This window comes from Raphanus sativus, chromosome 7 (genome assembly GCF_000801105.2).
Source record: "Raphanus sativus cultivar WK10039 chromosome 7, ASM80110v3, whole genome shotgun sequence".
In the NCBI taxonomy this organism is placed as follows: domain Eukaryota; kingdom Viridiplantae; phylum Streptophyta; class Magnoliopsida; order Brassicales; family Brassicaceae; genus Raphanus; species Raphanus sativus.
Genome location: NC_079517.1, coordinates 4,759,772 through 4,776,164, shown reverse-complemented (window position 1 = coordinate 4,776,164; position 16,393 = coordinate 4,759,772). Strand labels below are relative to the sequence as shown.

Below are 16,393 nucleotides of genomic sequence, written 5' to 3'. Positions count from 1 at the left end.
AAGAAATATATATTCACAATGAAATTAAATCTTAGAGGAAAGTTTGAATGTACTAACTTGGAGCATGTTTATAACTCTGGATTTCCCTGTGAACTTCTATTTCAGGTAACCCTATATACACTATAATAAGACAGTAACTAAAATGTAATCAAAGACTTTTCAAACTCAAAAAAGTTACTAAACTAATGTAAGAAAAGTAAAAAGACAATCTCGGTGGTGTGTGTGTGGTCATCTGCTTCTCTCTATTTCCACTATATATATACCAACACAACCTGTGCTTCTTAGCCTCACAGACCTAATTTCTCCTCCTCTTCTTCTGAATTTCTTCTTAAAAAAGATTATCACATTCACATATTCTTCTTTGACTTTGGTGTCTTTTCTCTTCTTGATAAAGTGTGTTTGTAGAGTTGCTTTTCGTTGTGGTGCGGTTTAGGGTTGAGAGGACTGTTGTCTGGCTCGAGGTCATGATAAGGATGAAAGCTAAACCTAAATGATTCTCGGACCAGGCTTCATTCCCCCCAACCGTTTTATCGCCTTATGCCCACTTTCTTCGCATGTCCTCTTGTTTTCATCTTTGAGATTTCTTCTGAGATGGGGTTTGATCTTTTTTTTTATAGTTCAGTTCGCTAGCCCTTTTAATAAAATGTTGTTTATACGTTTCAACAGTTTTTGGATTTTTTAATTCATCATAGATATTACAGATCTGTATACGAAACATTGAGAAAACAAAAGAGAATTTCATCAATTTAATAATATATTTGCTTTAGTACTATGCCATTTTTTCGGGTTTATACATGCATTTTAATATTTCTATATATGTATCATATATATGCATTAATTCCCTTTTCACGTCAAAATTGACATTTAAACTCGCTCTCTCTCTTCTGTCAAGAGTCACGATGTCTCAGTATAGGTTTCTGTAATAACTTAAACCCAGAAAGAAGATTGTTTCTAATTACGTGTAAGTTCATTTCAGATTGAAGACACCGACGAGACTTTTATTTTTCTTAAAACCATCACTGTCAAATATCTTTCACGTGTCTTTTGATTATTCTTTGCTCTTTTCCATTACCCTTCTTATTTCTCTGTGGTCTCTCATTTTTTATCCACCTAATTCATAAATTTCATATAATTATACAGTTATACTATGTGCACATAGTGCAGTGATTTTTACTGTTATTTAGTAATATTGAAAGGAAAAAATGGGTTTAGTATAGTTTTTAAAAATGTCTAATATGTAAAATTTGGAAATAGTCTTGTATGTAAAATAAAAAACGATCTAGAGGAAATTTTGGACTAACCGAGGTACAGACCAAAACAATGTTTTGTCATTTTCACAACAGGTATATATTCATGAAGTCTTCATGAATCAATCACCTATAAGAAAATGCATCGATATATATGTACAAACATATAATAACACACATGTTTTAATTTCTTAACTAGATTCTGACCCGCCCTTTAAAAGGCGGGTATATTTTTATTTGCATTTTTAGAAATTTTATTTTGATATTTGTGTTTCTAATCATATTTATGTGAAATATTTTTTTTAAAATAATTAATAAGAAGTTTTAATAACTGTATTCAAATAGTTGCATTAAACCTATATTAATAGGTCACCTTCTTAATTTAATAGAATAGATACATTGTATTTAAGTTATGCATTTTAATTTGTAGGTTTTATTGTGATTATATTAAAGTTACATTTGTGAATTTTGAAACTAAAATGAGATTTTGTAAAACAGAAAAAGAAAATTTGATAGCTTTAGTTATATTTTGTATAATATAGCCGTGTATGTGTGTATATATATATATATATATATATATATATATATATATGTGAAATCTCATTTTTTGAGTGAATTGTTTTAAGATTCTCCTACACTCTCAGATTGTAAAATGGAAATATATTATAGGGCCCTATATTGTAACGTTGTTGTGCACTATTATAAATGTATTTAGTAACTAATGTCACACACTAAATGTTAGCCGAAGAAAAATGTCACACGAACTAACCATTTGGTTACGGTTTCTCCGCTATTAAAGAGACTTAATGATATATGCTAAGAATAAAAATAATCGGTAATGTTTTGTTTGAATTAATTGTAGGACCAAAATAATAACAAATAATAGTAGATAGGCCAAACAATTTCATATGTAGATTTTTAAGAATGCTTCTGTTTTAATAGTATAGATAACAGCCTTATAATCTAACAACCCTACTTTTGAAAATTTTACTTACACAATTCTGTCATACACACATGTTTTAATTTCTTAATGACAGCCTTATAATGTAACAAACCTACTTTTGAAAATTTTACTTAACACAATTCTGTCATATACAGCAATAAAAGTAGTTGTTCACTGAGAGGGATCAAAAAGAAATAATGAGATCGAACGAAACTACAGTTCTGGTCCCCGATCAAGCATTAGCTAAAAAAAACGTGCATTCTGAATATTCGTAACAGTTTGATACGATTATGTATGAATGAGTGGTAAATATGCAATGTATTACATAGGCACAGAGAGACAAACACATATCTTGCATTTATAAATGGGATCTTTTTTACTACATAGAACAAAAATGTACAGAACCAATTAACCATACCAATGCAGTGAGTTTAACTAATGTTGACCTCAAAAAAGAAGGAAATTAGATAAGAAACAACTAAAGATAAACAAATATATACCATCGGTCCACCTGTTTGCTAATGGTTATGTGCATGGGTTAGTTTTGTTTTACGCCAAGAATGGTTCAGGGTTTAGAGAGAAATTAATGCACAAAATTATCTAACTCTTTGATAAAAAAAAAACTGATAGTATATAAGAGATGTTTGAATCTCCAAGTTGGAGTATTTTTAAACCTTACAAGTTTGGATGTCCCTGTAAAATTCTATTCTAGGTAAACATTCAATGAGACACAGTCTGCATTTGTACCAAAGAGAGTAATATCAGACAACGTTCTCATCACGCATGAGGTGTTGCACTACCTAAAGAATTCAAAAGCGGAGAAGCACTACTCTATGGCTATAAAGACAAATATGACTAAAGCCTACGACAGGCTGGAATGGGAGTTTATCAAGCTAGTCTTAGAGAAAATGGGGTTCCACTTGCTATTTATAGAATGGATAATGCAATGCGTAATCACAGTAAGCTACACATTTATCATCAATGGCGCTAGCAGGGGATATGTTAAACCTGGACGTGGAATAAGACAAGGGGACCCGTTGTCTCCGTACCTGTTCATACTGTGCAGCGATGTCTTGTCTGGTCTTTGCCATAGTGCGCAGAACAAAGGCAAGCTGAAGGGGATGTCCATAGCGACCCATTGCCCACGCCTCAACCATCTCCTATTTGCAGATGACACTATGTTCTTCTGCAAAGCAAATAGGAAGAACGCTGAAACGCTAAAGGAGCTACTAGCCACCTATAAAAAGGTTTCAGGCCAACTAATAAGCAAGCAGAAGTCGTCTATTTTCTTCTCAAAAAGAACAGATGCAGAGAGACGTAATTTGATGAAAACCATACTGGGGATAGATAAAGAGGGAAGAATGGGCAAGTACCTAGGCCTTCCGGAGATGTTTGGCAGGAAAAAGAAGGATGCATTTGCCTCAATAGTGGACCGCATGAAACAAAGGGCAGCGAGCTGGTCTACAAAGCTCCTATCGAGTGCATGGAAGGTTGTGATGGTAAAGAGTGTCCTCTCGGCTATGCCATCGCACTCCATGTCATGCTTCAAACTCCCCCAGTCGCTATGCTCCAGTATCCAATCAACCCTGACACGTTTCATTTGGGATTCAGAACCAGGAAAGCACAAAATGGCTTGGATCTCATGGGAAAGAAAGGCAAAACCCAAGAGAAAAGGAGGCTTAGGCTACAAAGATATTACCTCTGTCAATGATTCTCTGCTTGCAAAAGTCGGCTGGAGGATTCTCAAGAACCCAGACTGCTTGCTAGCCCGATGCCTCATGGGGAAATATTGCCATACGGAATCCTTTCTCAAGTGTAAAGCACCAGGAAATGCCTCCCACGGCTGGAGAAGCGTCTTGATAGGGAGAGACCTCCTAGTCAAACAACTTGGATGGGTTGTAGGGACATGAGAGAACATCAGCTTATGGGAAGACCCGTGGCTGTCCTGCTCTGAGCAGCAAAGACCATATGGACTTCCAACTGAAGCTACAAGTTCCCTTAAAGTCGCAGATTTGATGATACCGGGAGTTCCTGAATGGGACATAGCAAAATAGTTGAGATCCTTCCGGTTCACAAGCAGCAAATCCTAACGATAAAGCCTAGCAGATTAAGAGCTCCAGATGAACTAATGTGGTTAAAAAACCCAAAAGGAAAGTATTCAACACGATCAGGTTACCTTACGCCCATGGAGGAGAAAGAAGAAGCACTCCCCGCAGGAGTACAAAACACAATCGAGTGGCTCCCAAGCGTCTGGCATATCAAGACATCAGAAAATATTAAAAATCTTTATCTGGAAATCCCTGCAGGGCGCTCTGCCCGTAGGAGAACAATTCGCTATTAGGAATATCCCAATCTCTACTCAATGCGCAAGATGCAATGTAGAAGAAGCAGTTACGCACCTTCTCTTCACATGCCCGTTTGCAGCTGAAGTATGGAGACTTGCCCCTCTGCTGCAGGAATTAAACTCAGCTAACTTCATCTCGACGATCGAGGGATGGGAGAGGGTCAGGAGGATACATTCTCTTCCCCAACGGGAATCGAATCAGGAACCTTAGCGGCATCAATCGTATGGTCCCTATGGATATCAAGAAACCAGCTCCTATTCGAGAAACGCAAGTTCACTCCAGAAGAAACCATCTTGAAGGCGATTACAAACGCCAGAGAATGGATGCAGGTTCAAACCCCTCCAAGCCCCAAAGTACTGAAACCTTTGATCAGATCAGAACCGAATCCCTCTCAAGCGGATGTCCACTCAATCTACACAGATGCAACTTGGAACTCCTCGACGAGATGCGCAGGACTGGGTTGGATCGTTGATTATCGGGATTCATCTTCACAACATGCAGCGACCTCGACTTTTGTCAGCTCGCCCCTTATGGCGGAAACTATGGCAGTTCTTGCGGCCATGACCTTCGCTCGAGACCATGGCATCGATACCCTCTCGATCTCATCTGACTTTCAAACCCTTATCAATATGCTGAACCGACAGGAAAGGACTCTTGAGCTCTATGGCGTTATGAGCGATATCTACTTCCTCTGTCGATCATTTATCTTAATCAAGTTTATTTTTATTCCAAGAGCAGCTAATGCTAGAGCTGACTCTGTTACCAAACATGCTCTTTGGACTGTTAACTTGGACTAGGCCCACCTTTTCATTAATGAAGTTAAGTTTGCAAAAAAAAAAAAAAGAGGTAAACATTCGCACACTAAATCAAAAAGCTGACCAAAAAATAACAAGCTTCCCGGACCCCGAAAATTACTAAATTGATGTAAAGAAAGAGTAAATATGAAAATCTTGGTCTTGTGGGCATTTGCTCCTCTTTCTTTCTGTCTCTCTATACGAAACTTAGATTTCTTTTTTCTCTCACATATACCAATATTACCTTCGTCTTTTTTCTTCCTGTCTTCCTGCATAAAAAGTTCTCCTACTATGGTGTAGGGTTGAGAGGAATGTTGTCTGGCTCGAGGTCATGAAGTAGGTTCATTCAATCACTTGGCTAGTGATGAACACTAAATGATTCTCGGACCAGGCTTCATTCCCCCCAACCATTACTATTACATTCTTCCCTCTTTGATATTTAGTTCCTGTGAAAGGGGTTTTTGTTTTCAGAATTTCAAATCCAAAGTTGCTGTTATATTACTTTAATTCGAGTTGTAAAAATGTTGATTATATATACTTCTTTATAATTTTTGGAAGTAAACAAGTCTGCACAAGTCTAACTTACTTGTTCAAGTTTTCATCATTCAATACAGAGGTAATTTACTAATTTGTATATATGCCAACGATTCAAGATTTTGGCATAGTCTGGATTCATGCATGCATTTTTATATATTATTAATTGCTACTGTTTTCTCTTATATTAGGTTTAAAACATAAAAAGGTTTCTTCCCTTTTCACAGCCAAACTCCCATCTCTCTCTTTGATTAGTCTTTAGTCACGGGTCACGATCTCTGAAACATTGTTTCTGCAAGAATCAAAATCCTAGAAAGAAGTTTGCTTCTAGTTACGTGTAAGTTCATGTCATATGGAAGACAATGACGAGACTTTTATATTTCTTAAAACCATCACCATCAAGGCATCAAACTTCAGTCACAAAGCCTTTTTATAGTTTTTGCTATTGTCCTCTTTACAGTTATGTGCTCTCTCACTTTTTCTTCACACCTTAATAGTTATAAATTTGAGTAACATACTTATTCGTGACGATAAGGAAAGAGTAAATAATAATAATAAGTTTTATATAAATGTTCTTTTTTGTAACATTTTATATAAATGTTTACTGAACCCAATTGATATCAAGATCTTTAAGTTTGTACAACCATTTCTCTGTATCTTGGGAGACATACGGTTTGTTTTTCTTACTACTAAGCGTTGAGTTTAAATCGGTAACAATAGAATCACTTCTCTGTGTCGCGTTACCATTGTCTTTACGAGAACTTAGCTGTCTGCTTGGATGTCTCACGTTCAACGCTAAAAGACGAGACACTTCGTGTAATCCTCCCCATTTCTCTAGCGCACGCGCTATGTCATAACGACCTATATAAACAAACACATGCAGGCCAGGTTGGTTTTATGAGGAACATGCAAAGCTTAAACTGAGAGTTTTACTGTTTGCAGTACCTGCACGTTCGAACGTCTTCCTGCTCGGCATAAACGATGGATCCATTCCCCAACTCTGCTGAAATTTTCCTATCTGTAAACACAGAAGCAGAAGGAAGTAGTACTAGCTCTTGTAAACAAACACTCTAAAGCCTAATAAATGGGTTACTATGATTTTGAACATCGTGGGGAAACTTTTACCTCTTCTTGCAAGTTCTCGAGATTGTCCCAATACCCTTTTGGTTTTCGATATTTATAAGCAAGTGAAAGATTCATCATCACAGCTATTCTCCTAAACCCACCCATTCTTGTAATGGCCTTCTCGATGTCAACTCTTCCGTGTGACCTGAGCTGCTTTCTCATGGGCATGAATCCTTCTTGCCCATGTTCTGATATGAACTTGAGAATCTCCGATTTCAACACTTCAATGTCTCTTTGCAGACCGGGAATCCTCGCTCTCTGCTTAGTTTGTTTCACACAATCGTTACCGTTCTCAAGAGTCTCCACTGATGTGTCACGAGATGAATAACATGTTTCCTCCGAAACATGACATGTCTCCACTTTACAAGTCTCTGAAGACTTCTCTCCTCTTTTCTCGATGTAGTCTCTGATTGCGCATAGATTTGACGGAAGATCTTCATAAATAACCTGAAAAGATTCAGAGAGAGAGAGAGAGAGAAACATTGCAGTAACAATAAGATCAAAAAAAAAAGATGAGACTGAATGAATTAATTTAATAACCAAACCTCTTCCATGATTGCTTCGGAAAGAAAAGTATCTTTCCGCATTTTGGACTCCACGGTGTACTTGAGAAGGGTGTGATGGTTTCCTAATTGTTCAAAAATCCATTTCCCCTCGAGCGAGTCGAAGTCTCCTTCAACCTGCTCGAATCTGATTTCCTGCTCACGAGTCTCGTGCAAATCCAGAACAGCTCTCGCATGAAGCACCATGTAAAGCAGGCCTTTGCATCCTTCCTGCAACAGGATTCACGTGTAATTATAGAATATCTTTGAAATCATCCTTTCTCGCATGAATGATTTATTTTATACCTGAACTATTCGGACTTTATTGTTTTCCCGTGACAAGATCTTGCTGATTGCCAAGTTTGGAACTATCCTGATAGATCCATAAATGACAAATGCACATGAACAAGAGATATATAAGCCACCAGCCAATACTTACTTAAAGCAAAGTTGACAAAACAATAGAAAAAGTGATCTTCGATTCTTACTCTGGAAGGCTTTCATAAGCAGTCAAGACTTTCCACACTTCACAAACCGGAGCTTTAACTGTTATACTAGCAATGGCGCAACGGTGGACACCTCCATTTTCCTACATCCAAATGAAAACCACTCATCAATAACCACAAAAGATAAAACTGTTTTTTGTTCTTCTTAATGTAATTAGTCTCCTACTTACCAATAGTCCATCAAATCTACGAAGATGAACTTCGTCCACGGTGCAGGGTTTATCAAGCTTGCATACTTTTCCATACACGCCCCAGTTACTGTTCAATTCATTTGAATGAGGTAATGATCCAACAACACTGGAAGAGGCAGTAGATCTCTCAGTAACCGGATGAGAAGGGGTCGACGGTGCAGAAGAAGCTCTACCCAAGAGAGCATCTATTATTGAGGGCTTTTCGCGAGCTTTATAATTGATCTCAGCCTGGCGAGCTACGGCTCGGAGATTTACAGGAAGATCGGATCTGATTATTCTCTCTAAGAAGATGGCAGGGAAGTTAAATCTTGGGATTACGTTTACTTCGTATGACAAGACAGCTCCCACGGACCTGGAGAAAGCGAGAAGTAAATGTATAGAGCACCCATGGTTAGAAAAATGCATAATGAATGGTACCTGATACCAGATTTGACAGACCACTTTCCCTCGAACTTTTTGAAATCACCATCTACCATAGAAAAGTGAAGCTCACGACCATTTGGCTAAAAAAGATAGTAAACGGAAAAACAGCATGAGACTACACATTTATAAGCATGTAAGAAATTGAGAAACATTAGACCCAACGCAAAGGAGTTGCAAATAAGGCTAAAAGAGGATCAAAAGAACCATGGAATTTTGAATATATAGGAAGTAAACACGACAATGATTCTTTTTTTTTTTCTTGAATTCATAAGAGTCTTAAGGATGTAGAGAAAGTAAGAAGCAGGTAACTCCTATTGAATCATGATTACAGGTCCTGCAGTATAAATGCCACCTATAAATTCTTATCAAAAGCTACGATATAGTTTAAAACAAGATGACATAATGTGGCAGAGCATGTTTTTTTTAAAACCAGCACCAATAATCATTTGGCATAGGAAAAAAGTAAAAAGGCTTAAGAGTTGCTCACAGAATCAGGACACTCATGGAGATCGAGGACAACACGAGCCTCGATATGCCAGTATAACGCTCTTTGAAGGCCACGTTGCTCCAGCCATATACGTCCTGGATGTGGACAAGGAATCCTCCCGCTACAAGTTTTGAAACAATCAACATCAAAGTCATGTTAGCATTCACCAATTCAAAGGTTCATACTACACAAATAAGTTAAAAATCATTTTTACAGCAGTAGGAGATAATCTCTACCTAAACCAAAATCGTTTGAACCATCTACACAAAACTGAATCTCTTGAAGCAGAGACTCTTCACAAAAAAGAAAAAAAAAAGCTTTACCTAGAAAGGAGATTGGGGATGAAATCAGCAAGGCGCTCGTAATCAGTGAGAACATCCCAGACGGATTGAGAATCAGAATCGACGCAGATCTCTCCTCTTATCCTCCGCTCCCTCCACGATATCACATCCACCTCACACCTCACTTTTCTCTCTACGTCGTCGTTTTCCTCCTCCACGAAACCCAATCCACTCTCTCTCCCCGAACCGTCGTCACCTCCTCTACCACTATCTCTCGTCCCTCCTCCTCGGCACTTGACCACCCCAGCGCCGCCGATCGCGGTGATCGAATAGGGCGAGAATAGTCGAATATGGGAAGGACATGGGAGCAACACACTTAGAGCAGCCACTGGTTCGCTGGAGAAATTGAGGCACTGAACGCCACGGGAGAGAAGTGGAAGCTTGCTCACGGACATGGATTCGCTTAGAGGATCAAAGGTGTTCGACGGAATGTGTCAGTGACCAAATCGCAGTGTGGGGGGGAAGTTGCAGGAGTGTATGTGTGACCGTTAAGTCTTCTCATCCACCAGATTTTTTTAATGTTTTTTTTCCTTTCATTTCTCGTAATATTATATTTTTTCAAGAGTTACAGATGTATGGTTGAAAATTCACTCGTCTTCTTCAGTTTTATCCTTTAAAAATTATATACGCTGTTTTATTTTCCGGAAAACTGTTAAAATGCAAAGACGCAGTAAATAATCCGATTTCAAGGAAAGAGTTTTATCCAAAACATAAACTGATAAACCATATTGTTTGCTTTTTCAACAAGGAAAAAAAAACAAAACGAACCCTAAAGGACAAAAGCAAAAACAGAGACGACAGGCTTTATTACAAACCCTAATAAAAGACAAAGAAAACAGAAAGAGCATCATCATTCAGTCATCATCACTCGCTCTCAATCGAATTTAAAAGGTTTGGTTCCTCCTTGACGATCAAATGGATTGTTGTTCCCCATCATCATGTTTGGAGCTGCTGCTGCTTCTTCTTGCAGATGAGCACCACTTGCACTACCGAAAGCCACGAATGGAGGAGGAGGAGTCGACTGCAATGGGTTTGTTCCACCTGGACGAGCAAATGGATTGTCGGCCATGTTTGGGACTTGAGCTCTGTTGTTACCATAACCAGGATACGCAGTAAAGATTGGTCCTTCTCGAACAAATGTATTGGGACTTGCACCAACAATGCTGTTGTTACCATAAGCCAAGGTTCCTCCTCCTGGACTAGCAAATGGATTATTCGCCATGTTTGAGACTTGCTGCTGATAAACACTTGCACCAATGTTGTTGCTGTTGTTACCAAAAGCCACAGGAAGAACAAATGGATTGTTGGACATGTTTGGTACTTGTTGTTGATGAGCACCAAAAGCCACAGGTGGAGCAGACTCGAAAACATTTGTTCCTCCTTCACGAGCAAACGGGTTACTGGACATGTTTGGAACTCCTTGTTGTTGATGAGCACTCGCAGTGTTGTTGTCACCAAACGCCACAGTGTTGTAGGTTCCTCCTTGTTGATGAGCATTAGCACCAAGTGGAGGAGACGCAAATGGATTGCTGGACACGTTTGGGAGTCCTTGTTGCTGATGACCACTTGCAGCACCGATTACGAGAGGAGGAGAAGGACCCTCAAAAGGGAAAACGCAAATCCTACACTTGCGTTCAAAAGCGTCGTTCTGAAACGTGCAGCGATCGCAGAACCAGTAGTCGGTGGGTACGTTCTTGTAAACACCAGCCTTCACATCACGCAGACCTTCCTCGACAGTCTTGACAAAGACATGGAAGTAGTTACCAGTTGCTGTCGTTGAGGTTTCAATCTTGTGCCTGAAGCCAGTGACAACTCCACCCGAGATGGCTCCCCGCACCAACTCATCTACTCTCTCTTTGTGCTTCACAAGATTCGCGGTAGCTCCCTCCACGAGGTGGTCCAGGTACTGCTTCCTCGCGCTGTGGTAATCGGTTATGAAATAGCCAAACACACGGCTCCATTTCAACACGAGTCTGCATTGAACGATCAGCGTGCACGCTTCCCTCACAGCCCTCGCGTCCAGCTCTCCCAGACCGCAAACCTCGGTTAGATCGGGAATGCTGTTTCCCTCAATGGCTTCGAGATCGCGTTTAGCTGCCTTCATTGCTTTACGATCCTCCCTCCAGAGTGCCAGGTGACGATCCAGAGCCGCTTCATCGTGTGGTGTAGGAACATAGACTTCAAAACAATGATACACTGCTCTGTGATATCCCTCTGGTATCAAGCAGCGCCAGCAGAAGGAGTGGCTGATATTACGTAACAGCAAAGCAATGAGCTACAACAAAAAAAAAAAGATAAAATTTTATAAAGAAAGTAAAGAGAAAAACAGAACAAACCTGCAGACGACACAAGTAACGATTCTCCAATGACCATTGATACTCCTTTGCATGTTAGTGTTGCAATGAGGACAAGGTTTGGTGGTGATCGAGGTGAGTCTTTTCGCTTCAACCAAGAGTTCATTCAACCAGAGGGAAGCATTGTTGCACGTCACTGGTCTGTGCGACTCGAGCTTGCACCTCCAACAGAACGTGTGACCACACAGACACACCACACCGAAATCATCACCGGACTCGCGATCACCACCTTCACCACCATCATCATCTTCTGATGGATCATCATGACGCTCGATGGCGTACTCGCATCCCTTAGCAGGACACCACTTGATCTTGTTGCTCTCCATGAAAGATCCAAGAACGTATCTCTCGTACATCTCCTTAACCGGCTCGGCGAGTTTCTCCTCGATCGTATCGGGTCCAACGGAGGCAACGCAGACTCGGTCAAGACTTGTGTTGTCGTCCTTCTTGTTCTTCTCGAGATGATCGCTCCAGCAATCAGAGCAAAACTTGTGCGAGCACAAGGGAGTGGAGGAGACAAGAAGAGTATCTCCGTCACCATCGGTATCAGGAACGACCTGAACCAACCCTAGTTTCGACAGAAACCTCTCCTTGTCGTCGCCCAAAAGATCCGAAGCCTTGAACGAGTCCCAACCTAGACGGATTAGGGCTACGGTTGCATCGGACTGAGATAACGAGAAGACTTCCGAGATCTGAACGATCTCTTTCATCATCTTGTCAAGAACATCTGTTCTCGTGAGAACAGAGTAGAGTCTCTGCCCGTCTGATTCCATGGCTGTCAAAAAAAAGAAGAGAAAAGTGAATTTCAAAACTCAGAAGATAAAAGTTTGAGGTAATAGTTTTGTTAATCGATGGTGGAGAGTTTTGATTTTATAATGAGGTTACCTTGCGTAGGATCGATGGTGAAAGAAGGGGTTTAGTAGCGTGAGTTGCAAGCTAGAGAAAAAGTCTCAAGAGGAAGCCGACGCTGAAGATTTACTGTGATTTAGGGTTAGATTTACTAGGTGTTGATGCTAGCATTATCTAGTTAAATAGGAAAAAACTCAGAAATTACTTACCGAGAAAGATATTCTTTAGATTTTCAGATTTGTTAATATTTCTAAAATTTTATCACTAAAAATCCAGAGAACCAATGAGGTTTGAGATTATCTGTAAATTCTATAAAAGATAACAATTTTTAACGCTTGACTAATTATTGTTTGACGTTATCGCACCAATTATTTTAAATGTAAAATTAATGTAAAGTTCATTGTCTCATTATTATTTTCGACGCGTGTGGAATATGAAGCGAGGAAACTTTCATGACCTTTTCATCATGACCTTTTCATCAGTTACGAATGAAATTTCGTGCGTAATTTCGAATTATTTATATTATCAATTCGAAATTTAATTAACAGTTACAGAAACGCATGAAAACACATTAAGAATGCCGAAAAGTTAATATCAAAATCTGTGTTTGAAGACTATTATAATATCATGAGGATATGTGTATGAAAGTTTTACTGAATGAGATTGCTTCTCATGTGTATTAATGCTCCATTCATAAAGTTTTGCTATTATTATTTTTGGATCTCAATCCTCAGAGAGTATATATTTCCATCAAGTTTGCAAACTGATACATTTGTCTAAACCAAACGGAACCGTTTTGAAAATCAAGAACTAGAAAAGACCTTGGCAAGACTGCTCTGAAGTAAAGCAACTGACTCAACAGCAGATTTAGCAAACCAGCTGACACCTACTTTAAACCGGTGTTCATCAGTCGGGAGTCTAATCAAATACGCCAGCTTCCTTGCTGCGTGACCAACTGGACCTTCAAGTGTTAGCCCTTCAATGAAACTCGGCGTTATAGCAGCATCATATCTTCCAAGAGTCATCATCTCACCTAAGTTCTGAAACCTGTAAACAAGAGCTTAATTAAAACTATGTTTTCATCATCACACAGACCACAGTTAAATAGTTTTTTTTTTTTTTTACTTTTTTACCTGAATGGTAACAAAGGACGGTTGTTAATGGCAGCCCATATATTCCAACCGGTAAAGTCAGCTTCTTGGAAAGCAACCTGAGCTGTTGTAGGAAGAAGCTTCCCGTTTGAGTCTCTCAAGGAAGAAGAGTCACCTAACGCGAAAATCCGAGGATGTCCCTTGACACGGAGTGTCTCGTCTGTTTCAGCTTGTCCTCTAACGTTCAAAGGAAGGACACTAGGACCTGAAGGCTCTAGCTCGGTGAGCAAAGGCTTAGCCCCAACCGTCCACAACACCATATCAGCTTCGATGAGTTGACTCTCTACTCCTTTCTCTGTAGGCTGAAGCTCTAACACATACCCTCCTCCTCCGTCTTCTTCTTCTTCTTCTGAATCGCTTGCTTTCTTTGTGCAACGAACAAGATAACCCAAGAGTAACTGGACTTTTCTCGATGTAAGAACCTAAAACCACAAGAGTCACAGACTTTTTACTTTAGCATCTTCGCTTCGTTATAAACAGGATTGCAGTTGAAAAAAAATGATAATACCTTCATAGCTGCCTCTCTGTTCCCATCAGGGGCTGATGTTAATATACTCTTGGACACGTTAATGGCTTGCACTGTCCCACGGTCTTGCAGTCTCTCTGATATGGTTGCAGCTAACTCAACTCCTCCGTAACCGCACCCAACGACAGCTACTTTAATGGCAGCGCCGGTTTTGAAATTCCTCCTCTCCAGTTTGCTCAGCTTCTCGTTCACCCTCTGCAATGACATTGTAGTTGCAGTGTTTTAGATGAAAGAGTCGTATCCTGTAAAATCCAAACCTAAAGTCTTACAATAGCATCGTTAAGAGTGTAAAACGGCAAAGCAAACTCCATTGCGCCGGGGACAAGATCGAGGTTAGGTTCAGCGCCAAGAGCAAGAACCAGCCTAGCTGTAGAAAAAGAAAGATAATGAGTCCAGAGACACATACACAAAGCAGACGAATGAGATAGTTTCTATTAAAACATTTCTATTGTGTAAAACATGGTACCAATCGTATTCAATGTTAAAACCGCTTTCGAGCAAGACAGTTCCTCCAGAAACGGAAGTTTGAGAGCCGTTGACTCCTAGATGGTCACAAGGAAGCAGTGTTTTGACTCTATCTCGGAGAAACTGGATTCCTGTGTTTGTAAGCAAATCAGAGAAACGTGGAGCAATCTCCCACACATCAACTTCTGCATATCACAACAATAAAACTGAATCAAACACACAGAAAGTCTAAAGATTGAGCGAGAAGCAAGTAAGTCTACCTCCAGAGAGAAGCTCATACAACATTGGCTTGAACACAAAACGTTCGGATTGGTCAACCAAAACCACCTGATCAAAATGCATTAAACAATTTTAAGTCTTTTGCAACACGACTCTAAAACTAAAAAGCGAATAACCGAAAGAATCATCATAACCTGAGGCTTTTTGTCGTCGGGCCATACAAGAGATTCTAGTCTCAAAGCTGTGTACAATCCTCCAAACCCGCCACCTAGAATGCACACTCTTGGCCTCTGTAAAACAGAGAGCCTTACATCACCACCAAGTTACAGAGTCCGCAATGGAAGCTTAAAGAGATCTCATCTCACACAAACAATGCTTTTAAAAGAGTTAAAAACAAACCTTGTTATCAGGCCAAGTGTAAGTCCTGAGAGGTGTTTCATTCTCAGAGATCTCTGCTGTGTACCCACCGTTGTTTGCGATGGCCCTCGACACATATAAGCGAAGGGGGTTTCTCTGTGAACTCCTAAGAGAGGAGAGACTGAATCCAGATGTTGTTGAAGCTAAAGAGGCTTTACTGCTTAGTCTCGTTGCCCCATCTGAAACACATTGAGAACAAACACCAAAAGTTTCAACATTTATAGTTAACCATGGACACTAATATAAGATGGAAGCAGTTCTGCTCCGAATCAAAAAATCAAAAAAAGAGAGTAGAATTTGGAAGTGAAGTAAGCAAAATGATTTTGCATAGACAGAGATTAAATCTAAGCAGAAAGCTTCTCACTTTGATCTAATTGAGACCTCAAAGACTAATTAAGAAAAATTAAAATCTTTTTAAACCAATTGAGAAAAAAAAACAGAGAGCAGAATCGATCCAGAACAATATAATAATCAGAATGGATTGAGGAGAAGCAAAGAGAACATACAAGAGAAAGGTAAGAGAGAAGATACGGCTGAGAGAAGGGCCATCGTTCTCTGCCGGAGAAATGTCCCGAGGTTAGTTTTCTTATGGAGGTTGAGGGTTCCACGCTCTCTCTCTCTCTCTCTCTCGTTTGGACTTGTGACGTCGATTAAAAAGGATCGCTCACGCTGGCCAACAAATATTTGAGAAAACGCGGCTGAACAGCATCCACGAAACGCTATTTCTAATTTGTTCGGCTATTTACTCTGAAGTTGTTCTCTACGAGTGTTTTTTTTTTTTGACAAAACCACTTTCGGTACGAATTTATGTCTGAACGCCATAGTGAAAACTTTTGTTGTCCCGTTATCAACATTTTAAAAACAGCTCGACAACCCTCCTCCAATATTTATTGATCGACAGCTCTACCAGTCGAGTCGTGCTATGTAGTTACTA

The 16,393-nt window shown here is 39.6% G+C and overlaps 4 protein-coding genes across 4 annotated transcripts; 1 reads left to right on the top strand and 3 right to left on the bottom strand.

The window, feature by feature from the left end:
• The first annotated feature begins 4,684 nt into the window (after nt 1-4,684).
• LOC108815213 (uncharacterized) lies at nt 4,685-5,332 on the top strand. Its single transcript, XM_018587860.2, has one exon. It carries the CDS (start codon nt 4,685-4,687, stop codon nt 5,330-5,332), a length of 648 nt encoding a protein of 215 aa, XP_018443362.2.
• Nucleotides 5,333-6,409: 1,077 nt separating this feature from the next.
• LOC108814181 (uncharacterized) lies at nt 6,410-10,004 on the bottom strand. The gene is made up of 10 exons (XM_018586692.2): nt 9,461-10,004; nt 9,138-9,258; nt 8,645-8,730; nt 8,207-8,579; nt 8,019-8,119; nt 7,837-7,903; nt 7,534-7,761; nt 6,989-7,435; nt 6,809-6,881; nt 6,410-6,724 (listed from the first exon to the last, which is right to left on the bottom strand). Exons 1-10 carry the CDS (start codon nt 9,871-9,873, stop codon nt 6,465-6,467), a joined length of 2,169 nt encoding a protein of 722 aa, XP_018442194.1. The 5' UTR covers nt 9,874-10,004; the 3' UTR covers nt 6,410-6,464.
• Nucleotides 10,005-10,175: 171 nt separating this feature from the next.
• LOC108817947 (probable E3 ubiquitin-protein ligase ARI16) lies at nt 10,176-12,873 on the bottom strand. Its single transcript, XM_018590774.2, has 3 exons — nt 12,718-12,873; nt 11,815-12,607; nt 10,176-11,724 (listed from the first exon to the last, which is right to left on the bottom strand). The coding sequence occupies exons 2-3, from the start codon at nt 12,603-12,605 to the stop codon at nt 10,353-10,355; spliced, it is 2,163 nt and encodes a 720-aa protein (XP_018446276.1). The 5' UTR covers nt 12,606-12,607; nt 12,718-12,873; the 3' UTR covers nt 10,176-10,352.
• Nucleotides 12,874-13,371: 498 nt separating this feature from the next.
• On the bottom strand, nt 13,372-16,146 carry LOC108817949 (alternative NAD(P)H-ubiquinone oxidoreductase C1, chloroplastic/mitochondrial). Its single transcript, XM_018590777.2, has 9 exons — nt 15,966-16,146; nt 15,442-15,638; nt 15,237-15,332; nt 15,084-15,150; nt 14,825-15,008; nt 14,628-14,721; nt 14,341-14,553; nt 13,815-14,254; nt 13,372-13,728 (listed from the first exon to the last, which is right to left on the bottom strand). The coding sequence occupies exons 1-9, from the start codon at nt 16,006-16,008 to the stop codon at nt 13,485-13,487; spliced, it is 1,578 nt and encodes a 525-aa protein (XP_018446279.1). The 5' UTR covers nt 16,009-16,146; the 3' UTR covers nt 13,372-13,484.
• Nucleotides 16,147-16,393: the final 247 nt, after the last annotated feature.

Coding starts and splice junctions, on each gene's coding strand:
- LOC108815213 (XM_018587860.2), top strand. CDS start 4,685: ATGGGAGAGGGTCAGGAGGATACATTCTCTTCCCCAACGGGAATCGAA.
- LOC108814181 (XM_018586692.2), bottom strand. CDS start 9,873: ATGTCCGTGAGCAAGCTTCCACTTCTCTCCCGTGGCGTTCAGTGCCTC. Junction 8,580..8,644: donor TCTGTCAAATCTGGTATCAG/GTACCATTCATT, acceptor CGCTTTCTCCAG/GTCCGTGGGAGCTGTCTTGT. Junction 8,120..8,206: donor GTAGATTTGATGGACTATTG/GTAAGTAGGAGA, acceptor ATTTGGATGTAG/GAAAATGGAGGTGTCCACCG.
- LOC108817947 (XM_018590774.2), bottom strand. CDS start 12,605: ATGGAATCAGACGGGCAGAGACTCTACTCTGTTCTCACGAGAACAGAT. Junction 11,725..11,814: donor GTTACTTGTGTCGTCTGCAG/GTTTGTTCTGTT, acceptor ACGTAATATCAG/CCACTCCTTCTGCTGGCGCT.
- LOC108817949 (XM_018590777.2), bottom strand. CDS start 16,008: ATGGCCCTTCTCTCAGCCGTATCTTCTCTCTTACCTTTCTCTT. Junction 15,639..15,965: donor TTCTCTCTTACCTTTCTCTT/GTATGTTCTCTT, acceptor AATGTGTTTCAG/ATGGGGCAACGAGACTAAGC. Junction 13,729..13,814: donor CGTCCTTTGTTACCATTCAG/GTAAAAAAGTAA, acceptor TCTTGTTTACAG/GTTTCAGAACTTAGGTGAGA.